This window comes from Medicago sativa, chromosome 8, assembly GCF_051527215.1.
Source record: "Medicago sativa cultivar Bolivia chromosome 8, Bolivia_mono, whole genome shotgun sequence".
NCBI classification, from domain to species: Eukaryota; Viridiplantae; Streptophyta; class Magnoliopsida; order Fabales; family Fabaceae; genus Medicago; species Medicago sativa.
Window position 1 is genome coordinate 64,531,824 of NC_140756.1, and position 25,595 is coordinate 64,557,418.

The 25,595-nt window shown below is 33.7% G+C and overlaps 2 protein-coding genes across 2 annotated transcripts; both read left to right on the top strand.

Moving 5' to 3' along the window:
- The first annotated feature begins 4,670 nt into the window (after positions 1-4,670).
- LOC146900488 (ankyrin repeat-containing protein BDA1-like) lies at positions 4,671-23,678 on the top strand. Its single transcript, XM_085734970.1, has 7 exons — positions 4,671-4,950; positions 5,083-5,259; positions 5,661-5,695; positions 19,434-19,557; positions 19,649-21,941; positions 22,084-22,418; positions 22,984-23,678. Exons 5-7 carry the CDS (start codon positions 21,330-21,332, stop codon positions 23,378-23,380), a joined length of 1,344 nt encoding a protein of 447 aa, XP_085591096.1. The 5' UTR covers positions 4,671-4,950; positions 5,083-5,259; positions 5,661-5,695; positions 19,434-19,557; positions 19,649-21,329; the 3' UTR covers positions 23,381-23,678.
- On the top strand, positions 9,837-10,809 carry LOC146900489 (uncharacterized). Its single transcript, XM_085735969.1, has one exon. The coding sequence runs from the start codon at positions 9,885-9,887 to the stop codon at positions 10,566-10,568; it is 684 nt and encodes a 227-aa protein (XP_085592095.1). The 5' UTR covers positions 9,837-9,884; the 3' UTR covers positions 10,569-10,809.
- Positions 23,679-25,595: the final 1,917 nt, after the last annotated feature.

A 25,595-nucleotide genomic window follows, 5' to 3' on the forward strand; every position in this document is an offset into this window, starting at 1 on the left:
TTGAAGGTAGAACATGACAGTTTGGAAGTTTTCTTGCATTGCTTATATGGAGTGCACTAAAGCTTCATTTATCAATTTGCTTAACAATTCTATCGGATTTGTGGAGCCACTAATATGTTGAAGTCACACACAAAGTCTTTGCCCCGCATATGATTAATCATGTCAGTTTGGTACTCTTGGCATTAACAATTAGTTGCTTTGCTTTATTCCTCTTCAGGTGTTGTCTATGGAATGGAGCATCAAAGGAATCTTTATATGGCTGCATTGATTCTTGGCAGTTTGTTTCTCTATATTGTCAAGCTCTTGCACTTCAAATGGATCTGTTGATATGATTTCAGCCTCTGTTTTGATCTTCCTGGATCGTTCATGAAGTTTTTTTTCCCTACTGATGAACTATGTAGGTACCTGTTTGTTATCTCTATGTTCTGTGCTACTTTTGATTGCATTATGCAAGTGGCAGAACACTTTTGAAGAGAAAATTTGGTTGTCAAATTTTGGGCAGTCCTTTTACAGGTTGCATTTGGTTCTTTTCTTGTCTCGGCTCGGCATTGGAGGGCATCACTTTTTATCTTTGGAACCTTGGTCTTGTTGCTTCATGTTACCTTTGGTGTGAAGTTTGTTCAACATATGACCTCCTTCCATTGTAGACTATGGCCCTTCCTTGCACTTCTTTTCTTGTCTTGTGCTTTTGTTCATGATGGTTAAGACATGTTCATATGCTTCCGTCATGAATGGTTAAGCGTCGTTGTGCTTCTATCTTGAGTGATTGAACACTCTTGATGGTTAAGCGCTGTGCCTTTTAAGGCTTTGTGGTTGATTGGCTTCTACCGGATGGTGGTTAAGCGTTGTTACTATTCTCTTGGCCGATGTATTCCCGGCATCTTTCTTTGTACTTTCATTTGCTTGATGTCTTTCCTTGTATTTTCTCATTTCAAGTTGGAAGTGTTTTGCACACCTTCCAACTTGAGGGGGACTATTAGAGATATATGTTAGTCATATAGTGACTAGTTAGTTAATGCCTATAAATAGGCTTAAGATGTTAACATTGTAACCAACTTTCTCATATTGTAATATTTCATTTTTCCATCAATAGAAAGAATTTCATAAGCTTTTCTCTCCTCCATCAATGGATGCCATGTTTCCTAACACTAGGTTTCACTTTACTCCCCTTTGCTCAAGTTCAATCTCTTAAATTACAAGATTAAGTCAAAATCTTTGGTCTCCTAAATTTTTCCGTGTCATTTTAGTCTATTAAGTTACAAACATTAAACACTTTAGCTATGTCAGTTTTCTATTTGGGTTCCCTGAATGTTACGTGGTATTACATTTTGGCTATTCTAATCAACAAATATTTAACAATATTGCATGAGTTGGAGTATCTTCAAAATATGCGCCCCGATGCTCAATGCAGCAATCCCTGGATGCATATTAAGTTGATTCTGGAAAAACAAGTGTGTGTGAAGCCTCTCATCTGAAAATTTTATATGAAATTTAGAAAAGAATTATATCAACTTTTTTTCAATTGAGGAGTGTCGTGGTGGTTATAACATGCCCATTTACATATATCTCCGTGTCTTATGCCTGTTTTTCAGATTCTAACAAAATCAAAACCCGGAGCCATGAAAACTTCACAAAAAGAAAAGCAAAAATCTGTTAACACTTAACATTAAAAAAAAAATGAAGGAAAAAAAAGAGAGCTAGGAATTGTTGACTAAAGTAAACAATACTTATAAGATTCTATATTCTAGCCTCTGATTCGTTGCAATTTTAAATAAAAAATGTGTCATGGATAATGCATGTGTTCGACTGCAACTAGTTTGATTTTGAAATTAATATTCTCCTGAGTCTAGTATGATCTTGATTAATTGCTGTTCAGACTAAATTTTCCTAGTTTTTCCTATGACTTTCTTTCTCTAAAAATAATTACTCACTACTCCCTCCGTCCCATATTACATGACCTAGTTGACTCTGTCACATATGGTAATGCACAATTTTAAAATTAAATATCTTTAATAATCTATTAGAAAAAATTATGAAAATTTGATATTTTGAAAATATTCATCGTGACGAATTCAACAAGATCTTATATGCTATATTTGGTATTTATATATTAGTAGAAAAATGAGGTCAAAATATATTATATGAATAGTACACTTTTTTAAATTATGACATTTAAAACGGGACGGAGGGAGTAATAAAAATACACCATATAAAAAAAATTGGATTGGGGCTCCTTTAAGTCCCCATATGTTCCCTTCACAGGAGGTGACACATGGGAATAAAAAAAAATTGAACCTTAGTCAAAAGACCATTTGAACATCTATTTGTTTAATGACCTACTCCCTCCGTTTCAAAATATAAGCAAAATTTACTTTTTAGGTTCATTTATTTAATGATGTATGTGGTCCATATTATGGACCACATACATCATTAAATGAATGAACGTAAAAAGTGAATTTTGCTTATATTTTGAAACGGAGGGAGTGTGGGACAACTATATTCTTACAAAGAAATGGATGTATTAACATAAAAACCAAAACAATAGAGAAATAAAGTTACAATATAATGTGAGTATGAGAAACTGTCAATTTTCAATACATACATTTCTTTTGTGACAACTTTCTCATAACAACTTTAAGGTTAATAAAGACCATTTGAATATTTTGGGCCGTCAGGTTAATAAATATTTTGGTATAAATACTCTTGTAAAATGTAAATACATTCAGAGTTTAATTAGTATATTCTACACATGCATTAAATGATGTGTTGTTATGTTAATTAATGAATTTGACAACTTATTAATTGACGTGATAACATATCTTTTAATTCATGTATAAAACAAGGATTATGTTAACTTATGCCCTTATGACACATGTTAAAGTTTCTACAAAGAGCAAGTATTTATTGAGACATTTAATTTCAATCCTTTGAGAAATAAATTGGCACAATTTACGATGCATAATTTCTATGGAACCTTAATATGTGCCTTAACATGTGCCTTTAAGGCACAAGTTAACATTTCCCATAAAACAAATGTACATCGAAAGAGTATACTAATTAAATTCGTAAAGTCTTTAATATTTAGATCTTAAGAGTATTTATATCAAAATTAAATAAAAATTGACACTTGAGATTTTGCAAGAGTATTTATAGCAAAATGTAAATAGAGTTGTTATACCAAAGTTAAATAAAAATAATAATGTTCATCAAATTAATAAGGCAGAAAAAAATCCTTATCATAAAAGAATAAAAAATCCTAAAAGATGATGAGTTCATATTCAATAAGTTTGAGTCATATTTCTTCAACTCCAAACACTCTCCGAGGATTGCTATTTTGACCCCCACAAATAAGTAATCTTTATTGGAGATAACTTTTAAATGACATTTTTGTGTTTTTAAAAACTTCGGAAGATAACTTTTGAACGTTATTTTACAAAATAAAGAGTAAACAGAAAGCCAATAGAACAATTATCATTCGACCGACGCGCTCCTCTCCGTTTTCATATAACTGGGCCGTCAGGTTCTTTGCTTTCCTTTGGGCCTCCATCAATTCTTTTTTTTTTTTCCTTTGCATCATGCATTTATTTGAACACTCGAAGAAGTGGCAAACAACTAGAGATCCACACACGCAATTATAAGGTCTCGGGTTTAAATTTGTATAAAGGTATCTAGATTAACAATATCAACCTTGTCCCTTATATATATATATATATATATATATATATATATATATATATATATATATATATATATATATATATATATATATATATATATATATATATATATATATATATATATTGATACCTATTATGAGCATTATGGTAAAGAGAACATGATGATGAGTACATGGATACAAAGCTTATAAGCCGTAGATGCAAAATACCAACTCATCAAATAATTCATTTGGGCTAACGACAATCAAAGAATGGAAAAAACCCTTTCCAAATTTAAACCCGAGCATGTTATTCTACTTCTACATCCCTTTTCAAATTTTACTTGATGAAAGGAACAATCAGCAAGACATGGATATGCAGAGAATGGAATAGAAGTTACTTGAGCGAGAGACCACATTCAAGGCCACGACATGAATAAGTTGACGAAAGAAAGTCCCTATATATAGGGGTCATATATAAACGACAAACACATTCACACATGGACCACTATAATTTTAAAAAAGAAAAAAGAAACCGTGATCGCGGTCAAAAATAAAGTTGTATGCTTAATGAACCTACGAAGAACTATGTAAACTTACGATATTAGTAATATCATTAGTTTAACATGCTCTCAAAGGTTCATTTTGAATGCAACTCGAAATTAATTTATAGGGCGAAACCTGGTATATATAAATGCATACAAAATTATAGAAGCATTCGATGTGTGATTAAAAGAAAGCAAACATGATATGCAAATTATAGTACTACTTCTAAAATTTAAACAATTCGAATACAAAGATTCATCTCCCTCTAGTTGAGTTTCATAAAGCCTTCTTCCATACTTTGGATATGTGAAAGCAATTACGAAATGATAAGAAAATCATACATAGCTTTTGAACCACAACATAATAAAAGATGACACTGCCTTCATTTGAAGTCAATTCACAACCATCCATTCCCACTCTTTGATAAAAATATTTCAATGCATTGCAATTGCAATAAATTCAAACAATGTATGGGAAGTTAGTTATGATTCAATGTAATCTCTTATATCTATAAAATTCAACAAAAAAGTTACTTCATTCACACACCGATGTATACACTTTTGTCTCTTCTTTTGACCCCTACTGTCCCATTCACATTCTCCACTTTTTATACAATCATTTTCTTTGTATATATATGTGCATATAGTTTGTTTCATTTATCATAAAAAATGACAAACACAGATGAAAACAAAGGGCTTAATAATCAACCCTTGTCGATTCTCCAACGATTGGATCGTCTTGAGCTTCTGGTAAATTAAATTAAACATTTCTTCTCTAGAATTTTACATTAATGTATTTTTATTTTATGTTTTTGATAAAAAAAAACTGTACTTTATTTTAAGATTCATATAATGGTCATTAATTAACTCCTAATAATGCAGCTTCTGTTTCTTGAAAAGAAGCAATGTCACACAATAGGAGATTCTACTGATGTTGCCATTTACAAATGTTTGGAACAAGAACAACAAAGTAAGAGCTTGTCCTATGTTTTTGAAGAAGTTCACCACAAAGGCACGTTGCTGGAAAGAGTAGCATTGCTAGAAAATCGAGTAATTCAGGTTTTTGAAGATCCACATAATTTATTTTTTGTTTAGTGTCATTTGTTTTAAAATTTGATATGCCGTCTATGTATCATCGTGTCTGCCAAAACATAAGGCGACCCAAACTCTTGTTTCACGTGTCTGCAACAAACATAAGGTGGCTCAAACTCTTGTTTTACACCTCCAAAAAAGTATACATTTTTCTAAAGGTCTTTAAGCCTCCAATGTAAAATCGATATTATTTAATACTAATAAGTTGATACTTTTTGCGTAACATCTTCGTAGCTTGGTGGTCGAAGCAAAACCCATGTTACAGATAAAAATTCAAATTTCAACCATATCCTAAGTTCCATAACCACAAAGTGATATAAACACATCTATATTATTTATGTATGCTTAATTAGTTTTTGATTCTTCAGTTGAGTATTGACTTGGACATGGGAAACACATCAAGGTCAAGTTCTTCCACATCTACATTAGCTGGAAAGATAGGAAAAAGATCAGAATCATTGGATGCAAATGAGAATATGGATATGGTCACTAAACTTCAAGAGAAGCATGACCCTCCCATAACACAAGTAATTTTTTGTTAAAACTATTGTATATGTGCCTAAAAGTACGCTTCCACATAATTTTATTCTAATGGTCAGCTTTGTGGTCTTGTAGGATAGCATTGTTGTGGAGGCTTGTTCATTAAACTCACCATCTTGCAGGGCACATAGAATCAAAGCAATGTCTAGAATGGGTTACAATAGGAAATGACTCAAGTGGTTGAAATTTGGATGTTGATGTTAGATGAATAATATTTATGTAGGTCGTTTATTCTGTCATTTGTACTATTTATTAAATGGTTAATTATGTTTCTAGTCCCTATAAAATAGCGACCTTGTAAGTTTAGTCCCTACTTAATTTTAATAGCATTTTTAGTCCCTATAAAAAAAAATTTACTAATAATTTTAGTCCCTGCTAAAACAAAGTTTGATTAATTATCCTTAAACTCTTAAATTTTTGAACGATTTTTTTGAGACAAGATTAGAACACTATGAAAGGTTCGTTTACTAAAATTTAGAATTTTCTGACATGAAATGAATTAAATATGAATTTTTTAAAACGACAAAAGTTAAAGATAAAAAGTAATAAAATCTGGATCTAGAAATCAAATTTTGCGATAATTTTTTGCGGACGAACTTTTAGTAATGTTCTAAACATGTCTGCAAAAAATTGTTCAAAAATTTAAGAGTTTAAGCATAAATTAAACAAATTTGAATTGAGTAGGGACTAATACTCAGTGCAGAAAAACAAAATTAGGGACTAAAAATGCTATTAAAATTAAGTAGGGACTAAACTTACAAGGTCGCTATTTTATAGGGACTAGAAACATAATTAACCCTTTATTAAATGTTTAGACATCAATATAAAATATTTATAAGTACCTTGATCAATATTTTTCAATAGTTAATTGATTAGGAAGATCAATTAATATATTTAGTATTGGTTTCGTGGATTAAATTGTATTTGCTTAAGTTCTTCTGATTTTTTCTTATGTTAATCGATTAAGTCATACATTTAATCGGTTAAATTAAATTTGATGGTGACAGAAACTAATTATGTTATTTTTTGTCTTTTCTTAATGTGAAACTCAAGTCCTATTATTTGAATTCAAAAACATGTTTAACGTGAAACTAATGCAAACAGTATATAGCCAACAACTCTTTATTTGTCCTAGTACTGCATCGACAACATAATCACTAATAAGACACATTAATTCAAAATGGTAATTCCAATTATGTGTTGTGATTATTGGTGCAGTAACTAGTCTTTCATTCAAACTTCAAAACCATCTAAACATGATCCATCAAATTCAAAAGACCTATCTTTGTTGAGTAAATTACTCAATGGTTTTACAATCTTTGAGAAGTCTTTAATAAATCGTCTGTAAAAGCTTGCATGTTCTATAGAAAGATTTTGGATTCCTTTAACATGTGTTAGTGGAGGGAGCTTTTCAATGATTTTCACCTTAGCTTTGTCTACCTCAATGCCTTTAGCTGAAATCTTTTGGAAGGAGTTATGTTATATATTTTTGGTTATGTATTTTTGAGACCAGAAACTTGACAAAGTCATCTTAAAATAATGTCCCACTGGGCGTGCATATTTGTTGATTCGAAATAGTTTCTTCACAGCAAATAAACTCGGCGAGCAATCTAGGATACAAGTTAGATCTCTAAAAGGGGTTCTTAGTTGACAAGTTTACGTGTGACAAGCTTTAAGTTGCAGATCAAACAAATATGAATAATTTTTTATTATGTAAAAAGGAAGAAAGATACAAGGCCCAAGTGTGCGAAATGAAAAGTTCTATTAATCTATGTGTTAGATTCATACATCACTCTTTCAACATTGTCTGTAAGAGTATTATCCTTCGAGAGCGGCATATGTGTTTCTAGTAGGCAGGGTTTTATCGAACGAAAATGAACTCCTTTGCATGGAGTTTGAGATTACATTATATAGACAAATAAAATAACTAACTATTACAATGTATGTATGTCAAGTGTCTTCTAGCTTTCAAAAGAAACTTCTTTGGTATAACTTCTTGTGAATTTGTATCCTTAGTGCTTTCGGAAGGATAATCGTTGTTCTTGAAGCTTCTTTAGCAATCTTTGTATGGAAGTTTTTGGAGGTTACAACATTTGAACCTTTCGAGCGAAAGTAGCGGTTATCTTCAACGGTTATTGCAACTTCCTTGATATGCTTGAAATCAAACCGTTCCTTCGCTCAAAGTATATTTCCCTCGAAACATAAAATTAAAATTTGAGTGTAACATTTGTTTGAGTTGTCTAAAGTTGTAAAGGATTTGAAGGAAGTAAAATCAGATCTAGATGACACTCTACAAAGATTGTTGTGTGCGATTTAGGTTGCGCCAAAATATTTTTATGATGATACCTCTGCCATCAAATCTTCCATCAATTCATTCGAAAGGATTCATGATTCTCAAATCACCACCCTAAACAACCTGGATCGTATTCATGCCAAAGGAGGAAGAGTTGCTGCCAAAATCTTAACACTTTTTATAAAGAACTTGTCGTCGACCAACAAATTGATTCTTTGGAGCATATCATCAACTCCAAAGGGTGGAAAAGGAACAGTGGTCAATTCTAGTGTAACACGAAGCAATACAATTTTTTTGAACATAAAAATATGTAAAAGAGAAAAAAAATAGTTGAATTGAATTATGTATCACAATTAGTTTGATCAATGTCAGTGACATTCTTCAATTTATATGCAGTCTTCTCCAATAATTTTGTATTGGTTAACCATGTTATCGTTGTGATTTAACTAATTTTAGATTTAATTCAATGGATAATACAACATCATGATGATCATATGCTATTCTCATCAGAGAATTTTTATCAAACCAACGAATATGGCCAAGACTATCATCCCAATTTCATGGTTTCGGATTAAAATACCAAACCGAGTAACATTTCACATAGCTTTTTTGAGGGAACAAACAAACAAAGTATTAATCACCAACAAGGGAACAAATACTGCTGACTTTTGAGGAAGAAGGAAGTTGATACGCAAATCATAACAAGTGTGAACTTGGTAGCTCAGTCGAAATTTCACATAGCTTTTATATAATAAAATAATTTGCTCCAGGTCAATCAAATACAACAAAAAATAATATTATAGATCAAATACAAATTAACCCCAAGTCAAAGAAATACAAAAATAAAATAAAAAATTATGAACACCCGTGTCATTACTTTATAAAGGAGTGAAGAAAATTAAAACCATCACAATCAAATACCTTATAATTTGTTTTATCTTGCACACGTTGTTGAAAAATTACAGCTTCAAACATGAACACCACAAATTATGGAGACCGATTGAAAGCTTCAGCTGAAGCAGGTGATATAGATCTCCTCTACGCAGTAATTCAAGATGATCCATACATTTTGGAGCGTATAGATTCAATACCATTTGTTGAAACTCCTTTACATATTGCTGCATCCATGGGACATCTCGAGTTTGCCATTGAAATTATGAATTTGAAACCTTCATTTGCTTTGAAGTTAAATCCGCAAGGATTCAGCCCCATCCATCTCGCAGTGCAAAACAACCAAGTACTTATGGTGTATCGCTTTGTGCTTATCAATAAAGACGTTGCTAGAGTTAGAGGAAGAGAAGGCATAACTCCTCTTCATTTTGCAAGTCAAATTGGTGATGTTCGAATGTTAGATTACTTTCTCTATTGGTGTCCGGAATCCATTGAATACTTGACTGTGAGGCGCGAGACTGCACTCCATATTGCTGTTCAGAATGAACAATATGAGGCTCTTCAAGTACTTGTTAGCTGGCTCAAAAAAAAATACAGAGAGAGGGGCTCAAAAGCTGGAAAATAAAATATTAAACCAAAGGGATAAGGCAGGCAACACCATTTTGCATATTTCAGCACTAAGCAGTGACCCTCAGGTAATCTTATTCTTATGCCATTACTAAAATCACATGTGTCCTACCAACTTATAAATAAGATATAGAATTGCTAACATGAATAATCTCTAACAATTGTATTATTCATTAATTTCTTGGTAGCACAGGCACTTCAATTGTTGGTAAATACTGGTATAGATTTGAAGGAAAAGAATATGGAGAACAAAACCGTATTAGACATAGCAAGCACACCAGAGATCAAGAGTATTTTATTAAGCGTTGGAGCAAAACCTAGCTCAGAAGTCACTGATTATCCCACATTTGATCATAGAATAAGATCAAAGATCACAACTATAGGTGCTCTGACAATTTATACAGATCGCATTACAAGAGACATATCAGAGGAGCAACGTAACACTTGGTTGATAGTTGCGACTCTTGTTGCAACTGCCATCTATCAATCAGGATTGAGTCCCCCTGGTGGAATTTATCAGGTTAGTGCTAGTGACACTAACGTGAACACCACTTCCTCCAATTTTACCATTTCTACCCCAGGAAATGCTGGGAAATCAGTCTTGTCAGGGTATGAATTCTTTTTGTTTTTATTTGTTAACATATATTCCTTTTCGGTATCAATTTTAGCGATATTTATTATGATACCAAATGGAATAATAGGCTTTCTAGTGGTTTCTCCAATGGGTTGGTTTACCGCTAGTTATTTATTTTCTATGTGGAGGATATCTCCTACACATGTCAATTCCGTTATTTTATTCATCCTTTTTGGTTCAATTCTGCTACCCATGGTGACTGACGTCATTGTTGGAGTGTACTCAAGGTCAGGGCTTAAACACAGAATTGCTAAGATATTTAATATGATAGTCAAAGCATTGTTGAAATAGAAGAAACATCAACAAAGGTTATGGACATTGGTCATATAGATGATGGCACGAGGATGATGACTGCTAAGATCTCTGCGACTCAAACCACTTCTGGCCGAATTCAAAACCAATGTCACTTGTCTTTGTTATCTTTGTTTCTGTTCAACCTTATCAAAGAGTGATTCAATGTATTAAATATTAAATCATATTATGTATTTCACTGAATGCATGTGTCTTATATTAATTATTGTTTCGAAGAAAATTCATTACTCATGTCCTTAATTTATTGAATGCATAGGAGCAGGATGTTTAATGCAGAGTACAGACCTGTTTTAAAACCCTGTTTTGAGATCCCGATAGAAGAGATCCCAACCAATCCATGACACAAAACCGGTTTTTTTTTTTTTTTTTAATACTCCGGATCATCCGATAGCAGGATGTTTAATACTCCGCAGCGTAATATATTTTTGTTATAATATTTTTAACAACGAAATTCTTGATGAAAAAACTTAAAATGAAAAATTTGTTTGAATATCTTGTCTTAAAATCTCATTCTAAATTTTTCATCATTTTGTTATAATTTTTTTTGTAAAATTTCGAAGAACGAATATTTAAGTTAGTGAATGTGTTTTTTTTTTTTTCAAACTTATATCAAATGAGTTTAAAATAACTTCTACTATTTTTGAGTAAATTTCAAAAAAAAAAAAATCCATTTTTAGAAAATACAAAGAAAAATCTAAAACAAACGGCTCAAAAGCTGCTTTCTTGTATGGAGATTCCCCACCAACAAACCTATTCGTGGCTACATGATGATGGAAAAAATAGCTGAGTTTTGACACCCCGGCAGAGGAGTTGATATCCTGGAGGTTGAACCGAAACTAGACGGGGCCATATCGTTGAAGTACATGCCTCTAGTATCACATAATAGCATTATAATGTATAATTATAAGTGTATATGGTTGTTTATTGCATCGTTGAGATTGTGCGTTTAAATTATCGTATTATCATACTCTGCTCATTTTATTGTTATGACTTATGAGTATGATAACTCGCATTAGTTTGTTTATCAGTATGTTTATTTGCACATCGTTTGTACATCTACATGATGAGTTGAGTTGTCATGTGAAGATGGAATCAAAGCAAAATCTAAATAGTTTGAGAAATGATTTTTTTTTTGGTTGATATTATCAAAAAATTTAACTAGACTAATCGTTATTTTTAATGTTTAGTTGGTTAATTCTATTTATAATTGAAATTGAAATAAGAGGGCGTATTAGGGTGTTCACATGTTTGAGTGATTTGTTCAACTTGATAATTCAAACCAATCAAACTCATATTTTATCTGAATTTGTTTAAGTTTGGGTCTATCATGAATCAACTTGCTCACATCATAAGTAATCCTATTCAAGACCAACACTAACAGAGCAAAAGGGGTAAGACCTCTCTCAAAAGAACTTATTGTTTACATGGGATCGAACCAAGACCTCCAATTATTACTAAGAAGTATCCCTATACACATCCTCTCCACTTGTGGACCAAGCATGCTTCCAATAAGTCAATCTCATTGGGTCATTAGGTTAGCTATATCGTAAACTAAATCATTCTTAGCCAACAGAGCTTTCGATCTCACACGACCTTAAGAGAAAAACACAAACTTTAAAATAGTGTATGTATAAGAAAATGATTGAAACCCCCGGGGGTTGGGTTGGCCTTGTGGTGAAGACTTGGGACCTAGAAGTGTGCTTCTCTCTAGGTCTTAGGTTCAAATCCGCCAAGTGCCAACAATTCATGTGCTGGGTGAGACGGTCGGTCCCTAACTTCGATCGGGTCCCCACTAGTAGACGGTGGGATTTGCCCCTAGATTAGTTGGTGCTTAGTCCAAATGCCGAGTTTAAACAAAAAATTGATTGGATCTTATGATGTATGGAAAACTTCCAAATCAAATCGCATGAAGCAAAACCATATTAACCTACATCCATCTCTCAAATACATCAGCTTCCTAAATGATCGTAGTACAATTAACAATAAGGTCATATATACTATGACATAATTAAGCTCCACAATCATTAAATTGAATTGAACTAGTACTAAACTTAAGGGCCTAAAAAATATAACAATATGAGAATATATGTAATACATGTATGTGGCACACAGTTAGGCTAGTCATGAGTAATATTGTATGTGGCATACAGCTGATACCACTATGAGAATATATGTAATATTGTATGTGTACACTGCTGTTATGGCATACAGCTGTTAGTCTGTTAACAGTGTGTACTCACTATATAAACAACTCTATGTAACACTGATAAGATAGAATGAAAAACACCAAAAGAATAAATTAAACAATAAGATATATTGCAGTTTGAATTCTAACATGGTATCAGTATCCTTCACGATCCTTTGGGCGTGAACCTTCCGCTTCATTCATCATCTCCGCCGTTTCGATTCAAGCTTCAACAAGCTTCATCCATGGCGGCTGTATCACCTACCGGTGAATCAGAACCAAATTCATCTTCCGAATAGTTCCACTTCCTTCAACCACCAAAGATTCTTCTAAACGGGGGCTTACACACACACTAACAATCAAACTCAATGAGAAAAACTATCTGCTTTGGCAACAACAAGTCAACGGTGTTATCACTGCACACAATCTTCATCGATTCGTTCTTGATTCGAAGATTCCTCTCAAATTCAACAGTGATGCAAATCGATTGTCCGATACAGTTTCTGATGAGTATCGCAAGTGGCTCACACAAGATCAGATGCTGTTTACGTGGTTGTTATCCACGATTTCTGATGGTCTTCTACCTCGTGTTCTTGGTTGCAAGCATGCGTTTCAGGTATGGGACAAAATCCATAAATTTTTCACTTCTTTCATGAAAGCGCGTGCGAGACAGTTACGATCTGAGCTCAAAAATACGAAGAAATTAGCTCGTTCGGTTAATGAATATCTGTTACGAATCAAATCAATTGTTGATTCTCTTACTGCGATTGGGGATGTGGTCTCTGAGCAAGAGCATATTGATGCTATCTTGGAAGGTTTACCTGAGGAATTTAACGCTTTTGTTCTCATGATCTACAGCAAGCTTGATACTCCTTCAATTGAAGATGTTGAAGCAATTCTCATGATACAAGAAGCTCAATTTGAGAAATTTCGTCAAGAATTAACGAATCCGAGTGTCTCTGCTAATCTTGCTCAAACGGATCAGGTTCCTCCTCTAGCCAACCCTAATTTCCCAAATTCTGAAATTGGTACTGAGCACTATCATGCTGGGCGTGGCCGAGGACGTGGCCGTGGTCGTGGCCGTGGTAGGGGAAGAGGTGCTACTTCTACCAACCGTATTCAGTGTCAGATTTGCGGTCGTATGAATCATGATGCAGTGCGCTGCTGGTACAGGTTTGATGCCACTGCTAACCCTAATTACCATCCTCAACATCCTCCTCCTCATGGATATTCTCATAGAAACTCAGGTTTTCACCCTCCTGCTCGACCTATGGCGAATCTTGCTATGCAGTCTTACATGCCCTCGTTTGACTATGCATCTTCTTCACACTCTGATGCACAGTGGTACCCTGACTCTGGTGCCTCTCATCACCTCACTTTCAATCCTAACAATCTCTCTTACATCACTCCTTACAATGGTCAGGATCAAGTTATGATGGGAAACGGTCAAGGTTTGTCTATCCAATCCTTAGGTCACTCTACCTTTTCTGCTTCCTCTAATCCTAATATTCATTTATCTCTCAAAGATTTATTACATGTGCCTAGTATCTCTAAAAACCTTCTCTCTGTTAGTAAATTTGCTCAAGATAATTGTGTCATTTTTGAGTTCCATCCTTATAAATGTTTTGTTAAATCACAGGGCTCTAATCAAGTGCTGCTTGAGGGTTCTGTAGGTACTAATGGACTCTACCAGTTCAGACCTTTTCAATTTCTTCCTTCTACTATACCTAAGTCTGTCTCTACTGTTAATAATGTTTCTTCTTGCAATTCTACTTTTCATTGTAATAATAGCAATTTTGCTATCTCTTCTGATAATACCTTTAAAAAATGGCATTTTAGACTCGGGCACTCTAATGCAAATGCTGTTAAAGATGTTCTCAATCTTTGTAAAATACCTTTTTCTAATAAAGATACTCTTGATTTTTGTACTGCCTGTGCTATTGGTAAGACACATAGACTACATGCACCTAGTTCTCTCACTTCATATGTGTCACCTTTTGAGGTCATTCACTGTGACCTATGGGGTCCTGCTCCTTTTTCATCTGTCTATGGCTACAACTATTACATTACTTTTGTTGACACATTTACCAAATACACTTGGATTTACTTTCTTAAATCTAAGTCAGATGCACTTGTTGCTTTCAAACAATTTTATGCTCTTATTCAAAATCAATTTCAAATACCTCTTAAAGCTGTTCAGTCTGACTGGGGGGGTGAATTTAGACCTTTTACCACATTACTTAACTCTTTAGGGGTCACTCACCGTCTCACATGTCCCCATACTTCTCATCAAAATGGCACCGTAGAAAGAAAACATAGGCAAATTGTAGAAATGGGTTTAACTCTTTTATCCTATGCTTCTATTCCTTTAAAGTACTGGGATCATAGTTTCACACAAGCAGTCTATCTCATTAACAAAATTCCCTCAAGTGATTTACCCAACTTTATTTCACCTCATCAAGCCCTGTTTCACACTACCCCTGATTATAGTCAGCTTAAAACCTTTGGTTGTTCTTGCTATCCTCACTTGCGACCGTATAACATACACAAGTTGCAAGCAAGATCCAGCAAATGTGTATACTTAGGCATTTCACCTCACCATAAAGGTCATAAATGTCTTTCTTCTGATGGCAGAATCTACATTTCCAAAGATGTACTCTTTGATGAAATGCATTTTCCCTACTCTGACCTCTTTACCCAGTCAGTTTCTTCTTCACAAAACAATTCCAGCTACCCTGCTAATATTCCTCTTTTCTCCTACACTTCTGACACTAGCCCACCTCACCCTGTAGATGTCAGTCCACCTGTCTCACCTTCCTCTCCTCCACCTCTTACCACCCCTGATCCTCTGTCTAACTTTCAGGCACCTAGCATTGATGGTGAACCTGATACTGCCTCACCTATTGTCTCATCTGAACATCCTGTTGTTATTTCTAATCATAATGAGCATCCCATGGTCACTAGAGGCAAAACAGGTAAGCTGAAGCCTAAGGTGCTTCTCTTTATCATGGAGCCCAAATCTGTCAAACAAGCTATGTCTGATCCTCCCTGGCTCAAGGCTATGCAGGCTGAATACAAGGCTCTTATAGAAAATAAAACTTGGCAGTTAGTATCTCTTCCTCCACATAAGAGAGCTATTGGTTGTAAGTGGGTTTTTCAAGTTAAAGAAAATCCAGATGGCTCCCTGAACAAATATAAAGCAAGATTGGTAGCCAAAGGGTTTCACCAAACTGTTGGTTTTGATTTCACAGAGACCTTTTCCCCTGTCATCAAACCTGTTACTATCAGAATTATTCTCACATTGGCACTCACTAACAAATGGCCAATTCAACAAATTGATGTTAATAATGCTTTTCTCAATGGTCATTTGCAAGAAGAGGTCTACATGTCTCAGCCTCCTGGCTTTGAAGCAGCTGATAAATCTCTGGTATGCAAGTTGTCGAAGTCACTTTATGGCCTCAAGCAGGCACCTAGAGCGTGGTATGAAAGACTAACCTCTGCTCTTCTTCAATTTGGCTTTTCTAAGAGTAAATGTGATCCTTCTTTACTGGTTTACTCTCACAATGGAGCATGCTTATATGTCTTAGTCTATGTGGATGACATATTAATCACTAGTAACTCCTCATCTCTGGTCACTGATCTTATTCAGAAGCTTGACACACAATTTGCACTTAAAAATTTGGGCACACTTGATTACTTCTTGGGAATTGAAGTTCATTATCTTCCCAATGGTTCCATTTTGCTCAATCAAGCTAAATATGTTCATGATCTACTGTGCAAGGCAAACATGGATGAGGCTAAAGGAATTGGTTCACCAATGGTTAGCAGTTGTCGATTAAGTAAACATGGCACTGACACTCTCTCTGAACCTTCTATGTACAGATCCATAGTGGGGGGCCTCCAATATGCTACTTTAACTAGACCAGACATTGCATACAGTGTTAATAAGGTGTCTCAGTTTATGGCTAATCCTCTTGAGTCTCATTGGAGAGCTGTTAAACGCATTCTCCGGTATCTTAAGGGATCTATCACCTATGGCCTGCTTTTTCAACCTGCTGTCTCTGGTCCTCCCTACTCCCTCAGGGCCTATAGTGATGCAGACTGGGCCACTGATCAAGATGACAGGAAATCCACTTCTGGCTCCTGTATCTATCTTGGGCCAAATCTCATTTCATGGCACTCTAAGAAGCAACAACTTGTAGCACGCTCCAGCACTGAATCTGAATATAGAAGTATGGCACACACCACTGCAGAACTGTTATGGATACAGTCCCTTCTCACTGAGTTGCATGTTCCCTTTCATTCTCCTACCCTTCTATGTGACAATCTTAGTGCGGTGGCACTTAGCCATAACCCCATTCATCACAACCGTACCAAGCACATTGAGCTTGATCTCCACTTTGTCAGAGAAAGAGTATTGACCAAGCAACTAACTGTGCTACATGTAGCTGCCTCAGATCAACTTGCTGATCCTTTAACTAAGCCCTTGGCTCCCTCCAATTATGCAACTATCAGGACAAAACTCAAGGTGTTCCTCTTCATCAAACCCCTTAAATTTGGGGTGGGGGGGGGGGGGGGGGGGGGGGGGCTATGAGAATATATGTAATACATGTATGTGGCAAACAGTTAGGCTAGTCATGAGTAATATTGTATGTGGCATACAGCTGATACCACTATGAGAATATATGTAATATTGTATGTGTACAGCTGATACCACTATGAGAAAGCTGATACCACTAGAGAATATATGTAATATTGTATGTGTACACTGCTGTTATGGCATACAGCTGTTAGTCTGTTAACAGTGTGTACTCACTATATAAACAACTCTATGTAACACTGATAAGATAGAATGAAAAACACCAAAAGAATAAATTAAACAATAAGATATATTGCAGTTTGAATTCTAACAAACAAAAAACACAAAATCACATTTATCTATGTAATGCAAATTATGCAATAATACCAAACTTATGAGAAAATTAAATAATTTACATTATGATTAAGAAAAGATGATAAATTTACCTGGGTGACTTTAGCAGAGGAGATCCAAATGATAACAACAGTACCTATAAGAAACAACCCAGCCTTGTATCTCAAACTACCCATTAGAAACCCAAACCAACATACCCAGATGGAAAAAGTGCAGAAATTGCAGAGATCCACGCGTTTCTGCTTCTGCCAGATCCTAGAATCAATCACCCTTCAATATATTAAATTCTTAACCAAATCATGTGTGAAAAAGCTTCAACCTTTGGTAGAAATTGAAGCTTGTATGTGTGAGAAGAAGATGAAGATGTTGAAATTGTTGCAAGAGGTTGAAGGAATCTAGTATTATGATCAATTCTCAAAGAGAAATGTTATTATTTTTTAATAATTTTTGAACAATTTTCTCTCTCATACTCACATTATATTTTTATTATCTTTTTATCTTCCTCTTGAAATGTCATCAAATAATTGTTTAAATATCACAACTCGTTCTTAAAAACAATGCGATGCAGCAAAACCATATCTATGATCATATGAAACCACTATTTATTTAGAAAAAAAAAAGTAAATGGACAAATCATATGATATTAGGTCCCGTCTAACTCACACACATGATCCCTGTGTACCACATATACTTTAAATGTGATAATAGCTACCGATACGTGCTGATATGCCCTGATACTCCATTGATACGCATCGACGGAGTATCTGATTTATTTATTTATTTTTAAAAAATAAAATAATTCCGATATTTCATCGACACGTGGCGATACGCTGCCGATACGCCTCAGATGCCACTAATACAACTAGTTCATTTAGTTTTCCAATAAAAACTTTCTCCTCCTTGGTTACCCCTCTCTCCTTTAGTTACCCCTCTTCTCACTCCTTTAATAGATATGGTACATTTTTCTGATTCTATCTACTCATTGTAGATACGTTATAACTTTCTTTGTCTAAAAATAAATACTCACTAATAAAAAAAAACTTAAACTAGGGAAAAAGTTAGTGATAAAATAAAAATATATATTTTTACAAGAAAAATATAAAGTGATAGAAGAGAGCTCAAATCACCATAGGAAAGTTGTAAAAAATGATTATTTTCTTGAAATATATTTAGATCTTACAAGAGTATTTATACCAAAATTAAATAAAAATTGACACTTGAGATTTTAGAAGAGTATTTATACCAAAATGTAAATAGAGTCGTCATACACAAAAGTTAAATAAAAATAATAATGCACTGCCAAAAAAATAGAATAATAATAATGGTGTTCATCAAATTCATAAGGTAGAAAAAAAAATCTTTCTCATAAGAAAAGAATAAAAAGTCCTAAAAGATGATGAATTCCTACTCAAAAAGTTTGAGTCATATTTCTCCAATTCCAAACACTTTCAAAGGATGGCTCTTTTAACCTCCACAAATACGCAAATTTTTCTAGAGATAACTTCCAAATGACATTTTTGTGTTTTTAAAAACTTTGGGAGATAACTTCTGAAAGTTATTTTTTAGAATAAAGAGCAAATAAAAAGTCAAGAGTAATGATAATTCACATTTTTCTAAAGGCCATTAAGCACAAAGTGATATATACACATCTATATTATTTATGTATGCTTAATTAGTTTTTGATTCTTCAGCTGAGTATTGACTTGGACATGGGAAACACGTCAAGGTCAAGTTCTTCCACATCTATAATAGCTGGAAAGCTAGGAAAAGGATCAGGATCATTAGATGCAAATGAGAATATGGATATGGTCACTAAACTTCAAGAGAAGCATGATCCTCTCATAACACAAGTAACTTTTTGTTAAACTATTGTATATGCCTAAAAGTACACTTCCTACATATTTTTTTCTTCTTCTAATGGTCAGCTTTGTGGTCTTGTAGGATAGCATTGTTGTGAAGGCTTGTTCATTAAACTCACTATCTTGCAGGGCACATAGAATCAAAGCAATGTCTAGAATGGGTTACAATAGGAAATGGCTTAAGTGGTTGAAATTTGGATGTTGATGTTAGATGAATAATATTTATGTAGGTCGTTTATTGTGTCATTTGTACTATTTGTTAAATGTTTAGACATCAATATAAAACAACTACAAGTACCTCGATCAATATTTTTCAATAGTTAATTGTTTAGGAAGATCAATTAATATATTAAGTATTGGTTTCAGGAATTAAACTGTTTTTGGTTAAGTTCTTCTGATTTTTTTCTTATGTTAATCGATTAAGTCATACATTTAATCGATAAATTAAGGTTGATGGTTACAAAAACTAATTATGTGATCTTTTGTAACGAGTCTTGGTTTTGAATCAAGATTATTTAACAGGTACTTTATAGCTGCATGGTTAGTATACACCACAATTTTGTCCTAATACAATTTTTTTTTTCCAGTTTCGTTTAAAACTTTACTGTAAACACTATAATCACTAATATCACACATTATTAATTCAAAATGGTAATTCCAATTAAGAGTTGTGATTATTGGTGCAGTAACTAGTCTTTCTTTCAAACTTCAAAAGCATATAAACATGGTCCATCAAATTCAAAAGACTCATCTTTATTGAGTAAATTACTCAATAGTTTTGCAATCTTTGAGAAATCTTTAATGAATTATCTGAAAAAAGATTTTGGATTCCTTTAACATGTGTTAGTGGAGGGAGCTTTTCAACGATTTCCACCTTAGCTTTGTCTACCTCAATGCCTTTAGCTGAAATTTGTGCCCTAATACAATACCTTTGGTTAACATCAATTTTATACCCTCAAAGTATATTTCACCCTCGAAACGTAAAATTAAATTTTAGGTGTAACATTTGTTTGAGTCTTCTAAAGTTCTGTAGGATTTGAAGGAGGTAAAATTAGATCTAGATGACACTCTACAAAGATTGTTGTTTGCAATTTAGGTTATGGCAAAATATTTTTATGATGATACCTCTTCCTTCAAATTTTCTCTCAATTCATTCGAAAGGATTCATGATTGTCAAATCACCGCCCTAGCACAACCTGGTTCGTATTCATGCCAAATGAGGAAGAGTTGTTGCCAAAAGCTTGGGTGGGCCACTAAAATTAATTATAATATATAAACACAAATTAAAATTGTAATAAGCATTAATTACGAAGTTGAAATGACAGAGTTTGACTAAAAAGTTATGGTGAATATGGCCAAACTATCATCCCAATTTCATGATTTCCAATTAATTGACATACTAAACCGAATAACATTTTCTACGAATCTTCGGACCGTCTCTTATTCGAAATTTAATAAGAAATAGTATTAGTGACCAACAAAGCAAATAGTGCTGACTTTTGAGGAAGAAGAAAGTTGGCACGCAAATCATAAAAAGTGTGAACTTGGTAGCTTAGCAGAAATTTCACATAGCTTTTTTATAATAAAGTAATTTCCCCCAAATACAAATTGACCCCAAGTCAATGAAATACCAAAAAAAAAAAAAATATGAACACCCGTGTCATTACTTTATAAAGGAGTGAAGAAAATTGAAACCATACAATCAAATACCTTATATTTTGTTTTATCTTGCACACATTACTGAAAAAATCAAAGCTTCAAACATGGACACCATAATTAATGGAGACCGATTGAAAGCTGCAGCTGAAGCAGGTGATGTAGATCTCCTCTACACAGTAATTCAAGATGCTCCATACATTTTGGAGCATATAGATTCAATACCATTTGTTGAAACTCCTTTACATATTGCTGCATCCATGGGTCATCTCGATTTTGCCATTGAAACTATGAATTTGAAACCTTCATTTGCTTTGAAACTAGATCCGCAAGGATTCAGCCCCATCCATCTCGCAATGCAAAATAACCAAGAACTTGTGGTGTATCGCTTTGTGTTTATCAATAAAGACCTTGTTAGAGTTAAAGGCAGAAAAGGGATAACTCCTCTTCATTATGCAAGTGAAATTGGTGAGGTTAAAATGTTAGCTTACTTTCTCCTTTTGTGTCCGGAATCCATTGAATCCATGACTGTGAGGCGCGAGACTGCACTCCATATTGCTGTTAAGAATGAACAATTTGAGGCTCTTCAAGTACTTGTTAGCTGGCTCAAGAAAAATATACAGAGAGGGGCTCAAAAGCTGGAAAAGAAAATATTAAACCAAAGGGATAAGGCACGCAACACCATTTTGCATATTTCAGCACTAAGCAGTGACCCGCAGGTAATCTTATTCTTGTGCCATTACTAAAATCACATATTTCTTGTCGCCTCCCCTCCCCTACCAACTTATAAATAAGATATAGAATTGCTAGCATGAATGATCTCTAACAATTGTATTATTCATTAATTTCTTGGTAGTACAGGCACTTCTATTGCTGATAAGTACTGGTATAAATTTGAACGCAAAGAATAGGGAGGACAAAACTGCATTAGACATAGCAAGCACACCAGAGATCAAGAGTATATTATTAAGTGTTGGAGCAAAACCTGGCACAGAAGTCACTGATGATTGTCCCAGATTTGATCTTATAATAAGATCAAAGATCACAATTATAGATGCTGTGACAATTTATATAGATCGCATTAGAGGAGATATATTAGAGGAGGAACGTAACATTTGGTTGATAGCTGCGACTCTTGTTGCAACTGCCATCTATCAATCAGGATTGAGTCCCCCTGGTGGAATTTATCAGGTTAGTGCTAGTGACCAAGGTTATCAAAATCGGGACTTTACTTCAAGTCGAAAGGGAGTAGCAAAATCGGGACTCGTAAAATCGCAATCAAAATCGAAGGATTTTACTCAAGGACTTTTGTAGAATCGATGTAGGATAGCAAAGTCGGGACTCGTAAAATCGCAATCAAAATCGAGGATTCTACCAAAACAAGAATAATGTTAAATATATGTTATAAATTGCATATGGTCATAAATGTCTAAAGTTCAAAGTCCAGAAAATACATATACATAAATGTGGGAGATGTGAAGGAATGAAAAATTTTGGCCTTTCGGGTATTTATAGAACGGGTCATGGATTCAAACCGGGTCAATTTACGAACCAGGTCAAAAATTGACCCTTATCAAAAAAATGAACAAAATCCTTCAAAATCCATCAAAATCCTGCGATTTTGAATGGATTTCACGATTTTGTGCGATTTTGATAGGATTTTGCCTGTTTTTGGGACTTTGCTATGGATTTGAGTCGTTGAAGCTACGCAAGGTCGCAAAAACCAGGATTTTGAGACTTAAGTCGGGTTTTTAATAACAATGCTAGTGACACTAACGTGAACATCACTTCCTCCAATTCTACCATTTCTACCCCAGGAAATACTGGGAAATCAGTCTTGTCAGGATATGAATTCTATTGGTTTGTGTATTTTAATATGTATTCCTTTACTGCATCAATTTTAGCGATACTTATTATGATGCCATATGGAATAATAGGCGGTCTAGTGGTTACTCCAATGGGTTCGTTTACCTTAAGTTATATATTTTCTATGTGGAGGATATCCCCTACACATGTCAATTCCGTTATTTTATTCATTGTTTTCGTTTCAAATCTGTTATACCTGGTGATTGAGGTCGTCAATTTTGGAGTGTACTCAAGGCTTAAACACGGAATTGCTAAGATATTGAATATGACAGTCAAAGCATTGTTTCAATAGGAGAAACATCAACAAAGGTTATGGTCGCCGGTCATATAGATGATGGCATGAGGATGATGACTACTAAGATCTTTGCAACTCAAACCACTTCTGGTCGAATTCAAAACCAATAATATCCATCTCAGGGTCAATTTGTAATTTTACTTTTTTACTTATTTTTTTTTTTTTTAGGGAATTTGTAATTTTCCTTGTCATTGTTATCTTTGTTTCTTTCAACATTAGCAAATTGTGATTCAATGTATTATACTATATTTTAATCATATCATGTATTTTATTGAATGCATGTGTATTCTATTAATTATTGTTTTCGAAGAAAATTCATTACTCATATCCTTAATAATTTGTCTGATGGTCCTTTGGAAGATGACTAATTTTAGATTTGGTCGGTCCTTAATTTATTGAGTGCATAGTAGCAGGATGTTTAATATACACCTGTTTTGAGATTCCGATCGTACAGATTCTCAACCAATCCCGTGAAACAAGATGCTTCCTCGTAGGGAGATTCATTTCCAACAAACCTATTCGTGGCTACATGATTACGGGAAAAAAAATAGTTAGTTTTGGCACCCCAGCAGAGGAGTTGATATCCTGGAGGTTGAACCGAAACTAGGCGAAAACGGCCGCGACAAAAAGGTATAGGTGACCACTGCTATCGTTTTTACTTGTTTTCAGGGTGAGATGAAAAATCACATCGAAACGCCAGTGACAAACAGCCAATACAACCGTAAAATTCCGTTATGAATGCGAGACACCATCACGGAAGCGAAAAACACAACACCGTTCATAAGAAAAAATAGATAATGGAAGTCCTAGTTCAACTGGCAAATGCCGAAATTGCAAGGCCGGACTGTTGGATTAATTATTTAATTAATCAATCATGGATTGACAATAATCAATTATTATAAGTTGATGTCATAATATAAATTATGGTCTATTGTGTTAAGCACTAATTATATGATGAATTTGAGTGATTGGGCTTTTGTTACTAAATGGACCGTGATGGGTTGGACCATTTAGATAAGCCCAATGAGAGGTCCCTGCCCTCAATCGTTTAGCTATTTAAACGTCATCCCATTAGACGGTTAATTATTCTGAATGTTGGTGAAAACCTAGAGCTAGACGAAATGAGAGTAGTTATCCCTCTCATAGTTGTCGGGGTTGTCTACGTTTATTCTTCATCAACCTAATTCAAAGGTACACAATTTCTTGTTCTTTCTTTGTTATTGATGATATGCTATAATTTGTATCTAGTGATCGATGGCTAAAACACTTAAACTTTCATCAATTGGTATCAGAGCATTCTTTACATCCCCAAATTAATTGGTCAAACTTGAGATTGATGTGCCAATGAGGAATTTTACATCCCCAAATTAATTAGTAAATATTATATTGGGATAAAAATATAATTTTTTCTTCCACCCAAAATATTCTTAAGAAGATTTGATTTATTCTGTACCCATAAAAATTGGGATTTGAATTAGTTTATGAGATCTCTAAATTTTTTGATGTAAATTGATATGAAAATCATATGTTCTTTTAAATCATGCATTCTTTAGATTTGAGTCTAAAATATAACACTTATGTAAGTTATTCTTTTAAAATGTTGGTATTGTGAAGAATCTTTAGACTCAGTCTTATATTCTTGTCTCAAATATCTTGTATAAACTAATATATTTTTGAGAATTGTTGATATTGTATTTTTTGATGCATGGATTTCAAAATTTTGTCAAATCTTGAAAAGATCATATATCGATTAAATTGAGAATAATTTATTTCAAATCATGTATTCTCAAAATTTGAGCTTAAACTGTTTTTGAAAATTCTCTCTTATATTTACTATTGTGAATTTATAGAAGACTCAATTTTGTTAATTTTAATGCCAAGTATAATTAATTTATATTTTACGATTTTAAATATTCTTGGCATTATAAATATTCTAATGTAAGATATTCTTGAATTCATATTGTCTTAGCATAAAGATCCAAAGTTCACTAATTGATCATTCTTTTGGCGACATATTTAAACTAAGACACTTGTCTTTGATTCTTGTCACAAATTGTTTTGAAGGGTCCTCATAATATTTTGTTTTCAAAATGAGTATAGTGAGTTGTATATATATGTCATTTATATTAATTGAATATAATATTGACATATTTCTCTTTAATATACATTATGCTTTCTGCTATACTCTCTAATCTAGACTCGTAATTTATTA